The following is a 19,489-nucleotide window of genomic DNA, read 5'->3' as shown; positions in this document are numbered from 1 at the left end:
ACTTTGAAGACCAGACATTTACATCATTATTTAAAATTTTACTGGCATATTTGTGTGATGTATCTTAAAGTCCAACACACGCAAGAAAGACAAATACTATACGTGAAACCTTAGCTTTTCTTGTAACTACACTATGTACATTAATTTAAACCATTAACTTTTCCTATTTGTGTGTTCACACTTTTTAACAGTGATGTTGCTATTGGCTGACTACATCACGTGGATTTGCTATCAGTTGGCAAGATCACGTCACATGAGCTATGACTGGCTACAAAAGCATCGCAATCTCGATTTCACTAATGTGCTGTAATTGGTAGAACTTGAATGTATACTTTCGTAATATGAAAATAGGCAGTGTTCATCATGTTGCTGCATATCGAAGATCGTTCCAAAACGCATTTTTTTAAATTTATTTATCCCCTCCTCCATCCCCCCCACTCCCAAGTGTGTCATGATTGACCGACATCTCTAGGGATGCTGAAAGACAACGTCCGACGCCAATGCCTCACCATAACTCTGGACATGCTTTACAGTGCTGTTCACAGCATTATTCCTCGACTACAGCTATTGTTGAGGAATGATGGTGTACATATTGAGCATTTCCTGTAAAGAACATCATCTTTGCTTTGTCTTACTTTGTTATGCTAATTTTTGCTATTCTGATCAGATGAAGCGCCACTGTCAGACATTTTTTAAATGTTTGTATTTTTTAAATGTTTGTATTTTTTTGGTTCTAATAAAACCACGTGGTATTCAAAGCACGTGTGTCAATTTGTACCTCTCTATCTACATTGTTCCGTGATTTATTCAGTTTTCAAATTTATACTAACTTTTTGATCACCCAGTATAGCTTTCACGGATAATAGCTGTAGTGCAGTGCTATCATCTGAGATATCATACGTTGAAATCACATGTAGAATTTAAAGTTGTTAATTCGGAGGTACATTGTGAAAATATTTACTCGCTGTGAAATATTAACTTCTGATATTGAAATAATATTGTGTCATTGGCTGCACATGATTTTTTTGAGATTGCAAATATATTCAGTTTTACATCATTATTTAATGTGAGCGATTGCCAAATCTCGGAGAGCTGTATCTTATCCATCTTTAAGATTGAGGATTGTCTGACACTTTGCCATTCCTTGGACCATATCTCCTGTACAAAGGCCGAGTGAGTGACAGTTGTGCAAATTCCCAGTGTTGGGATTTACCTGTTTCCAGTGATGCTGCTTGTCTCTGCACCAGGACACATCTGGCGTGGTCTCCGAGCTGGACCTGCCATGGCATACCCTGAACCCTTGGGTCCACTAGCATTCAGTTGTACAACAAATTCATCTTATCTTGTACCAATACTGGGCAATCAGTTAACCCACATAAATATGCATAATGGTACAATGGGGAGATTGAATGGTTTCCTTTGGACACAGACCAGTTCACCTGATAAACCCCTGAATTGCACAAGACATTTTCTTTGAGGAAAGTTACGCTAATTATCTTTTAGGATTAGAGAAACATGATGCTGGTTCATTTGGTGGAGTGAAGCAGTTCATTAGCATATAGTGAAGCATGAAAAGTAGTTAAGAAAAGCATTCCAAAACAATTGTGTGGGACGTTGGTTTCTGCTGTGGTTTTGTTGCAACAATGTTCATCCATATGCCTTCAGGAATTCTTGGAGAGTCTAAAAGGTGATATGTCTGACCATGCTCCACACACCACTGATGTAGAACATAGTTATTACCACCTCTTAAACAGAATGTAATGGTGTTTCATGAAATCGGAAGGTGCTTCAAGAAGTTGTTAGATTTTGATAAAGTCACTGAGAACATAATTCTGCATTGAGAATATGTAAAAGCTCATCTGTCATAACACCTTAATGTCATGTAAAAATGCTGAGAAGTAGCTTTATTGTAGGTTAAACATTTAAATAGTAAAAGTGTCTTTACATGTGATCAGTATTTTCTTGGTAACCAAAAGAAATCTACTTTCCAAATTGTCCTCTTAGAAACACGACAGAACCTTTACAGAACCTTGTTATTCACTGTTCCTCATTGTTTCAAATTCGGAGTGCCTGTTGCCATATGAGGGAGACACGAGTGATACACTCTGGTTTCTATCACATATATGAGATAAAGAATGTTTTAAGTTCGAGAATGTTATAAATCTTTCAGAATATAGTGGTCTAGTATGTACTTCACTGAGTCCTTTTTCCCCTTACAGCTTGAAAGTGCTACAACAGAAAATGAGAAATTATTATCAAGGGAGCAGAGTCTGATCCATCATGTGTCAGAATTAGAGAAACAGCTGCAACAGCAGCAGCAGCAGCAGCAGCAGCAGAGTGTAAAAACAAAGGCAACTTCATCTGAGGATTCTGATAAAATCCATAAGCTGCAGGAGAAACTGTCTGATTTAGAAGAAGAAAAGAAACATCTTCATGACATAAATGATTCACAGGTAAGATTAATTACTGTTGAAACATTTGTATCACTGTCAACATTTTAAATCCATAAGATCCTTAGATTGATTGTGACTGAATTTTTAGTTAAACCAGAATATTAGTGTGATTAATCAGCTTTAGAAGCTGATGTTACCAGTAACAGAGATTATACAAACATTAATGCTGGTTAGCAATAAACACAGCTCAATTTAGACATATATTTCCATCATTTCTTGTTGAGTTGTTGTTTTGTTTATTCTGTCAAAAATTTAAAAAATAATGCCTTACAGCAAGTCATTCACGTTCTTCACAAACAGAACATCATTTTTCCTAAAGATATATTCTTATTTTCTACCAAAAAGTCATCTAAGTGACCCAACACTAAAGAATTGAGATTGATGCAGCAAGATGGAATGCATACCAAATGTAGTTAGTGGGGCTACTTTCAATGCACACATTCTGCATGTCATTTTCCGTGGCATTGTGTCAGAGCTCCACTATTTATGCCTTCTGGTGGAGTGAAAATATGTCTGAAAATAACTGCTCACCTATGGCCACTGAGTCAATTAATTTTCATGACGTCTGTCAGAGCACAAGGACTGAGCACAAGGTTTGAAAATAATATCTCACTAATGTCATTTAGTAAATAGTTCCATAATAAAAGGGCAGGCTCTTTGTTGTCTGTGTCTGTATGCTAGACTCTCACATTTGGAGTTCCACACTTAATAGAAATGATGTTTCCATTTTACAAAATGAAAACGTCCTTCGAAGAATAGTCAAGAGAAGTAATCTGTGGAAAATCAATGCCAGAAGTATTAAAAGGGTTATGGGGAATGGGCTAAAAGATGGAGTAAAGCTGACAACATTATTGGGGCAGTGAAGGATTATAATGTGTAAAACATATAAGCAAAAGATACTTGTTGTAGCAGATAGCATTGAAAAGATCAATACAAGACAGGAAGATACTTAGAATTGTAACTAATCAGACATCAGACAATTATTTCACAAAGAATCCTTGACAGGTGTATATCACTTTTGATCTCCAAAACAAGTAAATTTTTAAATGCCAGTGAGTAAGAAAAAAGATTTTTGAATAGTTTTTTTTAGGGGCAATTGTCATAATTTGAGTGATACTTCCTGCACAGCCAGAATTTAACAAATGCATCTTCATATTCACAATAGACCACTGAAATCATCTGTATGATTAGCTAAATAAACCTGTTAATAAAATGGAATTTAATAATAAAACGTGCCAGTATGTATCGCACGGAGGGGAATGAAACATTATATACTGGAGTAATATGAAGCAGCAATGACAGCTGAAAATAGTGAAATTGGTTGAAGTTTAAACCTTTTAAACCAGAAATAAATCACATTTTCATCAAAGAAAAATTATAGAATGAAGTCAAAAATGGTTTCTCTGTTTGTGGTATATTACCTGTCAAGATGAAATGTTACGGACACTTTAAAATGCTCTTAAGTTGAAGGCTTTTAAGTCACATGCTAACAATCTGAAAGCTTTATGACGCTTTAGAATAAGCATTATTAAATAATATTCTCCATGGGATATTTGTGACATGCAAACTGTAACCAGTGAGAGAATGTGTCATAGTATCAGTTGCAGGGAAAAGGGAAAAATTCGTGTGGGAAGTAAGACACCTGTGCAACATTTCTATTTGAGATGTTGATGAGAGTTGGTGTGGTGCAAACCATTCCAGAAAGTTTAGTTGGCTGGAGCAAAAAACACCTTGTGCATAAAAAAAAGTATAAAATTATCACAGAGGAAATGTATAAGATTGGAGTGGTTGGAAAGGAGGAATTCAAACACAATCCAGTTCTGGAAAAAGGATTATAATATGACACACTGGAAATGAAGATGAGTTCATGTATAATGCCAGCTTATGTTTTATTGGTCAAGAAGAAGGTGCAAGTTATCATTCTCAAATAAGTGCCTGCCAGACATTATAATAAGTGTTTTAGGAGTGTTCTTGAAAAATTACCAAACACATCTGTGATTGTTTTTGATCAGGCTCCATATCACGTGATGATAAATCCAGTACAAAGAAATCCATCTATGAAATGGAGAAAGGATTTTGTTATTGAATGAATGGAAAGCAATAATGTAGAATTTCCATCTAATGCCACATCATATGACGAATTTACAACAGCAGGCTTACTGGAACAAGCACCACAGCACTTCAGTGCACAGGAATACCTTTTGCAACGTATATTGCAGTAAGTGGACAAGGAAATTAAACTTCTGTGGTTGCCTATAGCACATTGTAAATTAAACGCCATTTAATTTATTAGGGCATTTGTCAAGAACAAGGTAGCAAAGGAAAACAACAATTTTAAAATAAATGATACTTTACAGTTGTGTTGCTCTGCTGTGGTAAGTGTTCATCAAAGTGTCTGGAGGAACTCAGTGAGTCTTGTACACAAACTTGAAAACGGTTATGCACAAAGAGCACACAGTCTTGAAGCAGCAATAGAACCATTGCTGATCCAAGTAGTGACTCCAATAGCAGCAGTGAGGCCTCAGCCAGCAATGAAAGTGATTAAGGTTGGTTTTATTTCAGACATCATTCTGTACTGCAAAAATTACACATTCAAGCTAATCTACTTTTCTATGTACTGTTGAAATGTGCTATACAAATGTTCATTTATTGTGAGCTGCTTGCATACCGAGAATTTATTTGCAACAAAAACTGAATGCAGCATTGCTGTACTGGAATCCAACTACGAAGTTGCCATTCTTCGCTGATGTTTAGGTGCTTATGGTGCATTACAAAAGTAGCGGTGCACTGGTATGACAACTACACTCCACCACAGCCTCGCATAAATTTCAACTACTAACACAATTGCTTTACAAACTCTTAACTAAAAAACACAAGGTGTTTTAATTGGTAAAGAAATATGATGCAACCAATAAAAATAAAGCGTAACAAAAGTGCCTTCTCATTGCAGTGTCCTGCATCTGACATTATAGCGTTGAAACAAGTAATCAGAAAATTACGAAAATCTGCGTGTAAATAAAACAAGGTTGTGCATTTGTCCTAATTATGATCTGAATCTTATGCATCCTTAAACTTGACACACTCCGAAAAAAACTAGAAAAACCACAGTTTCTCTTAAATATTACGTGTGTCACCCCTATTTCAATTAAAATGTTATATTCGTACACTAAATAAAAGTAGAAACATCCACGACTCTGGAAATGTATAACATATTGATGTTCGTAATGCAGCGTGACCAGAATATGAACTTAAAAGTCAAGGTCAATCATTATGAAATGGATAATAATCTTCCTGTACAACACTTCATCTTCCATGCTGAATTGTGGATGCTTAACGACCAACTGCTGACAGTGTGGGTCAGCACTTTGTGCTTATCTCCATTCTTCCATGTCTGTTTTGTCACCTTCCATGGCATGAATTTTGAGACTGAGGCCATCCGCATTTCTGTGTGATTTACCTAACTGATAAGTACTACTTCACAATTGTGAATTCACTGTTGTAATATCCAGCAAGTTAAATGACTTGTTGGATCTTTTAAGTCCTAGTAACTATTTCAGTGCCACAAGATCAGTTATTACTTTGAAACATCATCCGTATAAATAACAGCAGAGATAAATTATTCCGCATATTAAGAACTAGAATTTCTTTCTGAGTAGCTGAATAATTATTTTCTGCCTTAACTAAGTTATCTTGATGCATATGCTATTGGATGCTCTTGTCTGTCTACTTCTTGGCTTAAAATACACCACAAGATAAAATTGTAAACATCACACAACAGTATAAATTGGTTTTGGTAATCTGGGAAAGCAAGAACTGGACTAGAAGTAATAAATCTTTTAGATTTAAAAGTGCTGTCACAATTTGGAGACAATTTTTTTTTTTTCATTTTTTTAAATAATTGAATGATGAGTCACACAATTTCAAAGAATTTCATAATGAATTCTTTATAAGAATTACATAGGCCTATATATGACTGCAATTCCCTTATTTTTTGTGTGTGTCGGAAAATTTTTGATGTCATCAGCAAGTTGTGGATCAGTGCGTACTCCTTTCAAGCCAGCAATATAGCTCAATAACAGACTTTTTGCAAAACAAAGTGGCATTTTTCCGAGCTGAGTGTTAACTGTAGAATATAATATAATATATTGTCATAAAACATGTCCTATACAATCATTTGATTGAAACTTTGGTGAAGATCTCTTCCGAACATCATGTTGCAAGGCATTCCAGATACGCTCCATAAATTTTCATATCTGGGGAGTTTGGTGGCCAGCAGATGTGCTTAAACTCAGAAGAGTGTTCCTTGAACCACTCTGTAACAATTCTGGACACTTGGGGTGTCGCATTGTCCTTCTGGAATTGCCAAAGTCTGTCAGAATGCACAATGGACATGAATGAATGCAGGTGATCATATTGGATGCTTACATATCTGTCACCTGTCGGAATCATCTCTAGACGTATTGGCTCCCATATCACTCCAACTGCACACACCCCGCACCATTACCGAGCCTCCACCAGCTTGAATAGTCCCCTGTTGACATTCAGGGTCTGTGGATTCATGAGGTTATCTCCATACCTGTAAGAATCCATTCACTCGATACAATTTGAAACAATACTCGTCCAACCAGGCAATATGTTTGCGGTGATCAACAGTCCTGTGTCAGTGTTGACGGGCCCAGGTGAGGTGTAAAGCTTTGTGTTGTGCAGTCATCAAGGGTACTCAAATGTGTCTTCAGTGCTGAACGCCCACATCGATGATGTTTCATTGATTGTTTTTCAGTCTGACACTTGTTGATGGCCCAGCATGGAAATCTACAGCAATTTACAGAAGGGTTGCACTTTTGTCACGTTGAACAATTATCTTAAATTGTCGTTGGTCCCGCTCTTGAAAGATCATTTTCCGGCCATAGCAATCTCCGAGATTTTATGTTTTACTGGATTCCTGATTTTCATGGTACACTTGTGAAATGGTCATACAGGAAAATCTCCACTTCATTGCTACCTCGAAGATGTTGTGATCCATCACTCATGCGCCGACTATAACACCATTTTCAAACTCAGTTAAATCATGGTAACCTGCCACTGTAGCAGCAGTAACCAAACTAACAGCTGCACCAGACACTTGGCCAGCTACATATCTCTGTATTTGAATACACATACCTATACCAGTTTCTTTGGCAGTTCATTCTATAACAACACATACATGTGGTAAAAGAAAGTATATATACACATACACAAGCACGTTATAACATAAAAAGCTGATTAGTGATAACATTTCTTCCACTTTCTTAAATTTTCCAATAGTGTGTTTTTAAGTATTTTTCAATGTTTGCTGCAGTGGTTCTTAGCTAGCAGTTCTTGAACTTGAACCATATTTTAGTGCTAAGCTTCAAAGCAATGTAAGACAGGCTATTTTCAGATAAGCTAAATCTCGGACAAGGTAAATGCAGTCCAATTTATGCATTGTTTCATAAGCGTTTATAAAAGAATTTCCTTCATAAAGATGTGCTGATTTTTAGCTCAGAGGATTATTTCGTACATAAACATAGAAGGAATTATCCTTAAGTCTTATGAACATAGGTTTACATGATTGCATATTGTTTGTTCCTATCATACCTCTGATGATTTTTTCTGTAGCTTGAACACTCTGAGGTGCTTTGATTTTTCAGCACCTCTGAAAATTATGCCATATGTAACAACTGATATAAATGTACATGATAAACAATTTCCTCAACAGCTAAGTCAGTTACTTTGTTTAAAATTCTCGTTGCATAAACAAAACTGTTTGATCACCTCACTAGGCAATTCATGTGATCAGTCCATGAATAGTTTTGTTTATACAGCGTGTCCCACTCAAAAGAGGCCCCAAAGACAAACATTTGCTTAAATTACACTTAAACACTTTGCATAAAAGTCAGAAAATGAAATTAACATGTCATACCTTGTTCATGGGGAAATAAAGCTGAATAACAAAAGATGCTGCAAGTGACCACCCTCGACTTGTAAACACAGTTGAAGATGATGCTGCAGTTTCTCGAATGTTGCTGCCAGAATCTCTGGAGTCACTGTCTGGATTTCTCAGATGATGATCTCTCGTAAATATTCCAAGTTGTATGGTTTGCTCCTATAGACCTTGCCTTTTAGGTCACCCCGGAGGAAAAAGTCAAGTGGTGTTAAATCCGGTGACGTTGGGGGGCCACAGTCATTTTGAAATCACTCTCCAGTGCTAAAATGATTCGACCTCAGCCATGGTCACTCCAGACATGTGGCATGTTGTGCCATCTTGTTGGTACCAGCTGAGAATAAGTTCTTCATTGTCGAACTGGTTCACAAATTCCCAAAACATTTCAACATTTCACCGTAAACTGCACTTGACACTATAGACTGAAAAAAAATTGGCCCTTAGATGCAATGCCATGATATTGCTCAAAACACACCAATCTTTTGTGAATGCAGGTGTTGCTTGCCAATGCATGAGGACTTTCATTATACCACAGATATGTATTCTGAGATTTTACGTAGCTAGAGAGGTGGAACCATGCCTCACCACTAAACCATGTGTACTGCAATATTCTTGGTTTGTGAGCAATAAATAGCTGAAGTCGATGGCAAAATGTAATGTATTTGTCTTTGCCATTAACATTCAGTTCCTGAACAACAGTAAGTCTGTATGAATATATGCTACCTTTTTCGCAGTTCTGTGACATGCTCCATGGCGTTCCACATTCCTGAAATAAATGTCAGACTGACTTAGCAGGAGAGGCCAACAGTTGTTTCACATCAGTCACTTTTTCTTCCATTAATGGCGGCTGTTCCCTGCCTTGAAGATCCAACACAGTTCCATTGCTCTCCATCTTGTTCACTAACTTTTGAATGCACCATTTAGGTAGTATATGCTGGTCACCAAACTGTTCAACAAACATTCACTGACATGTCTTAATGGAAACACTAATCCAATATTGTTTTACAAGAAACATCTGTTCTTCGACAGAGTAATTATACATTGTCGCTAAACACTGAATGCTGAACTCAAGCCACAGCACTGTTGTGTCTATTGATGTTGCCGAGTGCAGTGTTGCCTCATCAAATGTCATAATTTACACAGTGCAATTTTGGAGGAACTGCTACACATTTGTGGGGTCTCTTTTGAATGGGGCACCTTGAAGTGAATCCAAGAAGTTTAACAGAGTCTGCAGTGACAAGTTCTCCACATCATAATTTAAATGTGTTATATATCCAACAGTATGTTTGGTCCTGAAATGTACAATTTGTGTTTTGTAAGATTCAGTTTCATAGTATTATTATTTATCCAGTTTTCTTCAAGTTATTGAAATTTTTTTGCAGTATTCTGTACTAGCTCTTCATTGTTTTTATAGCAAACTAGTGCTGCTGAGTTGTCTTCATACAGAATTGTTTCTGAAGTTATCTTAAATAACATGATGTTTACATAATGCAGGAACAGTAACAAGCCTAGTGTGGACGTCTAGGGTATGCCTGCTTGTGTTTCCATCCAATTAGAATGGGCTATCTCACCTTTCTGTTGTTTAACTGCCCTACCTGTTGAACACTGTTTACCGGCACTACACTCATGGAGTATTCGATTGACAAATATGCTGGGAGAAACTATCCTCTGTTTTCTATTTTTGATTTAGGATGATAACCAGATTTTACATGGAAGCCATAAGCAGCCATTTTATGAAGCAGCAGTTTATGGTTTACCTTATAGATTAGATTAGATTGTATTAGTACTTGTTCCGTAGATCATGAATACGACACTTCATAATGATGTGGAACGTGTCAGGTTAATAAGAGGTATCCATACAAGATACTACATTACACAAAATATTACACGACACTTAATATATATGTGGGGGTTAGGGAAATTACGTACTTACTATATACAAAAATTCATCTAATGAGTAGAAGGAGTTGTCATTAAGAAATTCTTTTAAATGCTATTTGGCTATCTGTCAGACTTTTGATGCTATTAGGTAAGTGACCAAAGACTTTTTGTGGCAGCATAATTTACCCCCTTCTGAGCCAAAGTTATATTTAACCTTGAGTAGTGAAGATCATCCTTTCTCCTAGTGTTGTAGCCATGTACACTGCTATTACTTTTTAATTTGTTTGGATTGTTAATAACCAATTTCATAAGTGAATACATATATTGTGAGGCTACAGCGAAGATCTCTAGCTCTTTAAATAAGTGTCTGCAGGATGATCGTGGATGAGCTCCAGCAATTATTCTGATTGCATGCTTTTGTGCAATGAGCACTCTTTTACTAAATGATGAGTTACCCCAGAATATGATGCCACACGAAAGCAGAGAATGAAAATGGGTGTGGTAAGCTAATTTACTGAGATGTATATCAACAAAACTTGCAAACTAATAGCATAAGTAGCTGAACTCAAACGTTTCAGCAGATCTTCAGTGGTTTTTCTTTTTTTTCCAGTTCAACCCCTCATCAGTGCATACACCTATAAATTTCGAATATTCTACCTTAGCTACCGATTTCTGATCAAAGTATATATTTATTAATGATGTCATTCCATTTACTGTCTGGAACTGTATATACTGTGTTTTGTCAAAGTTTAATGAGAGCCCGTTTGCAGAGAACGACTTAATGATTTTCTGAAAAACATTGTTTACAATGTCACTGGTTAATTCTTGTCTGTTGGGTGTGATAGTTATACTTGTATCATCAGCAAAATGTACCACCTTTTCATCTTTGTGAATATAGAATGGCAAGTCATTAATATATATTAAGAACAGCAGAGGACCCAAGACCAAACCTTGCAACACTCCATTCTTGATTGTATCCCAGTTTGAGAAATTGCCAGCTTTTTTTGCATATTACGTGAACCGCTTATTTCAACTTTCTGCACTCTTCCAGTTAGATATGATTTAAACCATTTGAGGACTGTCCCATTCATACCACAGTACTTGAGCCTATCTAGAAGTATTCCATGATTTACACAATCAAAAGCCTTTGAGAGATCAAATGCTTTAGTGAGATAAAAGGTGCTGGATACATTCAGCAATGTTATCAAGGCATTTGCTCATTTTAGTGATCAGTTTGTTGATAGTGTGCACAGTACTTTGCCCCTTCTTAAATCCATATTGGTTATTAAGAATAAAGTTACATTTATTTTATTACTTTTTTAATTGATTACATACTGTTTGCTCAACTATTTTAGAAAAAAATTGATAGTATACTGGGCAGAAATTTCCTGTCTTGTGGATAGATCAAACTTCTGCAGATTACAGCATATTGAATTCTTATGTGTCATAGATGGTGTGCAATATTGTGACATCCTGTTCTTACTATTTTTGTCAGAATTTCATCCCAGCCCATAGATTTATGATTTTTTTAATGGAGTTTTATAATGATAGCCATTTTATGGCAGGGTAAATGAACAAATTTAAATTCTCCAGATCTGTGTTGCATTATTTGTCCTCATACAGAAGATAGACAAACTGAAGGCTGATACCAGTGTGTTGACACACATAACTGTGTCAAGGAAGTGTCTTGTTGCTTTGAAGTGTTGCTGAGCAGGTGGGTCAGTGACAGACGGTGGTCGAATCCCATTTCCTGGTGCTCTCTCCTTTCTTCTAAGCCCTGCTACAGTTCATCCCATTACTGTACACTGAAGTCTCTATTAGGGAGAGGAACTGTCTACTGATGTGACAGAAGTAGAAATATGGTAGATGTCGATTTGGAAGCAATAGGGGATCCAGTATTACAGTCAGAGTTTTACTCAGCTTTGGAAGAAGTGTAGTCAAATAAGGTGGAAGTCATGGATAACATTCCTTCACAATTTCTAAAATCATTGTGAAAATAGCAATCACATTACAGTTCAACTTAGTTTATAGAATTTGAGAGTGGACATACACCTTCGGACTTCCAGAAAAGTATCATTTACACAATTCTGAAGGTAACAAGGACAGTGCAGATTGAGAATTGTTGCACAGTTAGTCTTAGTTGATGCAGTAAAGCTGCTGACAAGAATAATATGTCGAACAATGATAAAGAAAATTTAGGACCTGTTAGGTAGTGATCTGTTTAGCTTTAAGAAATATAAAGGCACCAGAGAGGCACTGTGCTTGGTAGTGGATGCAAGACTCAAGAAAAATCTAGGCATCTTAGTAGTTGTTCACCTAGGAAAGTCATTCAGTTATGTACAATGGGCGAAAGATGTTCAAAATTGTCAGAAAATTGGTACAAGCTTTAGTGCAAAATATTTATAAATATACAGTACTTATCAGATCTAAGAAGGAACGATAAGAATGAAAGACCAATAACAAAATACTCTCATTACAAAGGGTGTAAGACTGGAACACAGTTTTCACCCCTATAATGTTCAGACTATACAGCAGAGGAGGCAATGACAGAAACAAAATTTAGGTTCAGGAGGATGAAATATAAGTGACAAGATTCTATGATGTGTTGCTCTTCTGACAAGTGAAAGCATGGAAGAATTATGGGAAATACTCAATCATTTGAAGAGTCCACTGCTACAGAATGTGGATTGAGAGTAAACTGAAGAAAGAGGAAAGTAATTAGGAGAGCAGAAGTGAGATTAGTGAGTAACTTACCCTCAAAATTGGGGACCACGAACTAGATGAAGTGAAGGAACTCTGCTACCTTGGAAGCAAAATAACACTTGACAAATAAAGCAAGGACATCATATAAAGCAGACTAGTACAGACAAAGAATGCATTCCTGACCCAAAGAAGGCTACTAATACAAGCCCAGACCTTAATTTGAGGACTTCGACACACAGGTCGCCGAAGTGGAGTCCACTCAAAAGACCTGCACCCAGTGAACGGTCTACCCGTTGGGAGGCCCAAGCCACATGACAGTTACATTTACATTTGAGGACAAATTTTTTGAAAAATTTATGTATTGAGCACAGCATTGTAGGTAAGTGAAACATGGACCGTGGGAAAGCCAAAACAGTAAGACAGTACTGGGCACTACTCACTGTAGATTGAATGGTTAGCTCGAGCCCCGCGCATGCTATGACGTGAAAATATATATATTTGTTGTAGTCAACACTCATCTTAATTGAATGGCTCATAGATGTAGCTGGTTTCAGAGTTTGGCTACATTTTTCATCATAGGGTGCCAGCTCACACCTGTTGTAAACTCAATTTTCAAGCTGAAATAAAATATAAAAAAACAATGCAGGCAGGTATTGCAGTGAAACTTAAAAATATTGAAACACTCACTTTGATTTATAATTTGAACAAGTAGTTTATTTCTATTTTTCCATGAAAGTCTTCAATATATTCACTAAACACTTAAAATGCAGTCTGAGGAGCTTTTATGTAAGGGTGGCCATTAATAACTGATGCTACAACAGTTCACTATAAAATTCACATGTCGTGATCACGACACTTGGCAGTTTGTTTACAGTTCGCAGAATACACTGTTGTCTGCAGTCCTAATTGCGATCAACTTGGTTGTTTTCGAACATCGTTACATACATACTTGTCCCCAAACTTGGCTACCAACACACTGCTACCCCCAGACACGTGGCATGTCCAGCTCTTAGTGTCGCTCAAAACCAACTGTCTTCCAAGATGGCCGCCCTATCCACCATTGATATGACTGCTCAACTCAAAACAATGTTTGACAAACAAATTATGAATATTCTAAAGCGAAACACAAAAACACATACGATATAATGAAAAATTGGAAATTTTCCAGGCAATAACAAAAATTAAAGTCCAGTATCTTGTATCTGCCACTGTTTTTTCACAAATAATGTTCTTGTGGTGTGGTTTTTCTTTTCCCAGGTTTTCTATACTAAACATAAACAAACAAATCAAAATACATACTGAATTACTCATGTACCTCTTTAAACTTTAGAATGCTGCCACTAGTTCGTCTCTTTAAATTTATTTATTACCAAAAACGCAGTTTCTCTCAGTCGAATCCCATATTCCAACCTTTCATTCAAAAATTGCTCAATGCAGCTCTCCTAGCCGCATCCATAAACACTTTGTTCTTACTAATTGGCCAAAGCATTACTGAGATACTAGCCTTTGAACTTTCATAAATTTACAACTTTTAACAGATCAATAACTTTTAAATTATTATATATTTTTGTGGTGTGTCTAGATAGTTTAGTCCTGTTTTTATCAATATATCTCTGGCATATAAATTTCTCCAAATGCGCAAACATGGCCATATGCGCCCCTGCCAAGCGTCCGCTCGGGTTTTTCCAAGGATGCGTAAATGCTCACCATGGCCCCATAGTAACCACCAGCCATGTGCTCTGCGGCAGGAAACTGCCACTCTAATATCCCAACACGGCATGTGCACTTGCAACAGGAGTGTCCAAAGTTATGTGGACTGGTAAGGTAAGGGATGAGGAGGTTCTTTACAGAATTGGTGAGGAAAGAAATTTGTGGAAAACACTGATTAGAGGAATGGACAGTATGACAGGACATATGTTGTGAGATCAAGGAACAAGTCTCGTGGTACTAGAGGGAACTATATAGCGTAAAACCATAGTGTAGTACAGAGACTAGAATATATCCAACAAATACTTTGTGATGTTGGGGCTAAATGCCACTCTGAGACAAAGAGGTTGGCGCATGAGAAAAATTATCATCATCCGTATCAAACCAGAGGACTAACAAAGATAATATTAATGATCCAACTACCAACTTCAACAGTAGAACTGACATTGTGAGTAAAATTATTGAGCTTATCAATAATTACAGTTCTTCATCAGTTATGAAAAAGAAAGCATATAGATTATATGTGCTAGCATTGTTTTTTTTTTTAATACAATCCAATTAAATCTCTCAAAGAATAGAGTTAAAGATGTATAATAGGATGAGGCTAGGGCAAAACATCTTTTTCCGTTTGCTAGGATTTCATTTTATCTTTTCTACCTGTGATAATCATGACAAGTGTTTTTCACATGAATGTGAAATGTTGTTGCAATTAACACCATTATATTGCACCTCATACACTTAGAATGTGTTATAAGAGTAATAAATGACAAAACATGCTGTATATTTATGCGCACAAATATAGTTTCTTCTTTACTATAAGGTTCGAATTGTGCAGAGAGGTAGTGATCATGTTATTTATTTTATAGCAACAACAAATTGAGGAACTGTCAGCTGACCTGAAAGACAGATTGACAAGGATAGAAGACTTAGAGTCAATGATAGAGAGTATGAAAGAAGATCAGCCTAATAAGGAACGATTGCTGGCTGCTATCGAAAGTGATAAAGTTGCTGCTGCAAGGGCTGTTGCGCAGAATCAGAAATTGAAAGAACGGCTGGAAGAACTTGAAAATGGGTTTGTGACAATGGTTTGTATTGTTACTATATGTGAATGATAGCCTGTGTAATATGTAAGGCTTTATTTTTAATACTTATTTGTAAATAACTGTTCGTATTGTGTATTTCAGAGCAATACTAAACTAGAACTGACAGAAAAACTGCAGTATGAGCAACACGTAAACAAAGAAAAGTGTGAACAAATCCTGGATTTGGAAAATGAGCTGAAAAACATACGGTAATTATAATTTATGGTTATTGGTAAAGGGAAAGACATCAAACTTCACACTAAGTTGATTCCCATTTTGCTGTGAAACTTGTGAGTAGGCTCAAGATGCATGTGGAGAAAATGAGTTTTAATATCACTGGGAGACCTTTTAATATCCATCTGTAAAAACGATACAGTGCTTCTATGTTAAAAAAAATCGTTAATACTGAAAAGACAGAGTATCACTACTGGGAGAAGTAATAGGGACATGGCCATGTTCATTAGCAACATACTCTGCCTCACCTCTTATACACATAGGGGACCAGAACTGTGTTCACCAAATGATTTGTTTTCTGCAAACTCAACTCATGGCCCCCCACCCCCACCCTCAATCTGCCTTTCAGTTCTCAGTGCCTTTAATGCAATACCTGAGACATATAACATTCTAAAGAGCTACTCCTGTACTTGCACCGAAGTTTGTATCAATCAGCTATATTCCATTTAACAGTAGAGGAAGGAATGGAAGAAACAATTACCAGAGAATATGAGCTTGGTAGTAGGAATGAGAGAGGAGAAAGACTATTTGAGGAGCGTTTATTCAAAGCTTGATATGTGCAAAAAATTTCAAAGTTGAGTTAGGTATGGTAATGGCATAGTGTTGACCTTTGACTCAGTATTCACATACATTGAAAGTAGCAGTTTTTATACGTTTTATTAGGAATAGTGATAGTGACAGTGAATTTTAACCTCACTTGTATAAGTTTGAATAGTGCAACCTGTGATCGTTAACAGTTCAGCAAATGTAAAATATGTTGTAAATTAGTATTACACTACAATATCTGAGTAACTTAGTGTTACAATACAACTTCTGAACCCTTCTTACATACATTTTAGTTAGCAGAAAGCTAAAACTCACCTCACTGTCTGCTTAAATTCCTTAGCTTGTTGTGGGCTTTAGTGATCATATACTGTAAGCCCATCAGTTCCTATAGAGTAGAGTTTGTATTTGTCCTTTACATTCTGAACTCTTATTGTTAGCTAAAGGTTTTGTTTTGTATCTGCATCTGTCAGTGTACAATACTCAGTATTTACGTGTATAGTATTTACGTGTATTAGTGTCATTAAGACTCGATACATTTAAGGTAGCAATTTTTATAGTTTTATTAGGTCACTTTCGCATGTACGTAAATGCTTGTTTAAATTACAAATACGAAGGATAATCAGTAGGTGCAGTGTACCATAGGTCACTGTTTAATTCATTAATAATATTCACTAGATAGCCCCTACTAGTTTACTGTAGCTCACTGTCTTATTCTTTTAGTATTCACTAAATAGCCCCTAGCAGGAAAATAAGCACCAGATCTACCTTCTACCATAAATTTTTATTTTCATTATTGAGTGTCTTTTCTGCCAGCTAGAGTGTCGCTGTTAACCTTGTTTGGCAGTAGGTTTCCTTAAGGTTTTTAAATAGTAAATCAGCTATTAGCTAGATGGATAAGTACTGTGTCTGTTGTGTGCAGGTACAGGAGTAATTGGCCACAGTCCAAACGCTGCTGGAAGCTTTGTTGGCCACAGTCAACAAGCTCCAGATTTAGAGTGCCACCTTGAGATGCGGTGGGGATGCGGTGTCTGGGGCAGCCTCTGCTGTACTAGATGTGCAGAGGGGGATGTCACAGCTCAGATGCGACTGAGCCGGCCGGCCCACTCTCACCTCAGTGTGGGTGGCGGACTGTATCAAGGTCTCGAGCCTCAAGGCGGAGTATGCATGTGGGACACAGTCTCCTGCCAAATCCCATGCACTTTGCTAGTAGATTCAGTGTGCTATCTGATGCTGGGGAGGGGGGGGGGTCACTGTGCCGAATTAGAATGCACCTTCTGCCAGGATAGTGGCCACTCCTTCAGCAAGGTCCGGAAAGGCATGAGGGAGTAGGGGTTTGCTAGTTATTGGGAGCTCCAATGTTAGGCGGGTCATGGAGGGCCTCAGGAACATAGCGGCCAGGGTGGGGAAGAAGCCCAACATTTACTCAGTGTGCTTGCTGGGGGGCCTTGTCCAGGATGTGGAAGAGGCTCTTACAGCGGCTATAGAGCATGCGGGTTGCAGCCAGCTGCAGATTGTTGCAAACGTCGGCACCAACAATGCTGTCGTCGGGGTTCCGAGGAATCCTTGGGTCCTTTAGGCGGCTGGCTAAATTGGAGAAGGCGGCCTCCATCTCTCAAAGAGTGGAAGCCAAGCTAATAATGTGCAGCATCGTGCCCAAAGTGGACCGCGGTCCTCTTGTTTGGAGTCGAGTGGAGAATCTAAACCAGAGGTTATGTCGACTCTGTGACAAAAAGGGTTGTAGATTCCTCGACCTACGCTATGCGGTGGAAGGTTGTAGGATGCCCCTCAATAGGTCAGGGGTGCACTACACACAGGAAGCAGCTACGTGGTTAGCACAGTACTTGTGGTGTGCACATGGGTTTTTTTTTTACATGAGGTTCCTCCCCACGAGAAACAAACCATTGGCCTGAAAAATTACCAGTTCATGTCATTGATGTGAGTGTGCCAACTGTAAAAATTGTTAGTTCGCCTAAACAGGTCATTCCAAAGGATTTAAATATGCTTAATCTCATGTTAGTAAATTACCGAAGTGTGTCTAATGAGATCCCTGAGTTACTCTCCGAAATAAACAGTAGCAATGCCAATATTGTATTAGGTACCTGATTCAGGAAGAGCTTACATCAACCTGAAACACAAAGGAAAAAGTGTAAAAAGGAACCTATCATTAAATGCAATCGTGGACCTGAGGTTTCACGATCAGAAGCTAAAGGAATGAAAGAAACAAAAGCTGCTGAATTCTGCTTTGACGCTGCTTCCTACATTCATCATCATGTGGCATCATTAAATAAAATGGATCCAGATATGTTTCTATTAAAATTTCTGAATATTTCTTTACCTCAGTGCAGAGTAACGGACACCAAGAGTGAAAAAAGTAAGAAAACAGTGACGATGCTATATACCAGTAGAAAAGAGAATGGTGAAGTAGTGCCTATTAGTCATGCTCTTTTCCAAGGGGTATCTGGTATGTCCATGAAGGAGGAAGGTTGCCAGAGTAAAGGAAAGATGGCGACAGAACAGAAAGGATCTTAAGGAGATAACTGGTTATAAATGCAGAGAGAACCACCATGGAAGAGGGAATTATACAAGAGGTTATTTGCCATCAGATCTCCCAGTCAGTAAAATATTCAAGAGGTTCTGTGAAAAAAAGGAAAAAAAATCTAGGACTAAAACAATGCTCCTTATAAAAATACAAGCATGTATTTTACAAACATATCCTTGTATCATTCAGGACACCTCATACCAATACCTGCTCCACTTGTAAGTTTGGTTTAATGGTTGTAAAAGCAGAAACATGTCTACCACATAAGAATGAACTACGAACTAGACACATGTTCTATATTCTCGTGCAAAGTGGTTTATGATATAATGAAGGTAAATAATCCAACTTTCATTAAGATTTAGTATGGGTTGCAGTAAAATCA

At 37.3% G+C, this 19,489-nt stretch overlaps 1 protein-coding gene across 1 annotated transcript in view; it reads left to right on the top strand.

The window, feature by feature from the left end:
- Positions 1–19,489, top strand: part of LOC126272044 (golgin subfamily A member 2-like) — a 101,991-nt gene that overhangs the window by 63,317 nt on the left and 19,185 nt on the right. Inside the window, exons 7-9 of the mRNA XM_049974558.1 lie at positions 2,220–2,453; positions 15,573–15,791; positions 15,891–15,997. Of these exons, the coding sequence (XP_049830515.1) occupies positions 2,220–2,453; positions 15,573–15,791; positions 15,891–15,997 (560 nt within the window). The remainder of the gene's footprint in view (positions 1–2,219; positions 2,454–15,572; positions 15,792–15,890; positions 15,998–19,489) is intronic.

This window comes from Schistocerca gregaria, chromosome 5 (assembly GCF_023897955.1).
Source record: "Schistocerca gregaria isolate iqSchGreg1 chromosome 5, iqSchGreg1.2, whole genome shotgun sequence".
NCBI lineage: Eukaryota > Metazoa > Arthropoda > Insecta > Orthoptera > Acrididae > Schistocerca > Schistocerca gregaria.
This window is presented reverse-complemented; position numbering and strand designations above follow the sequence as displayed.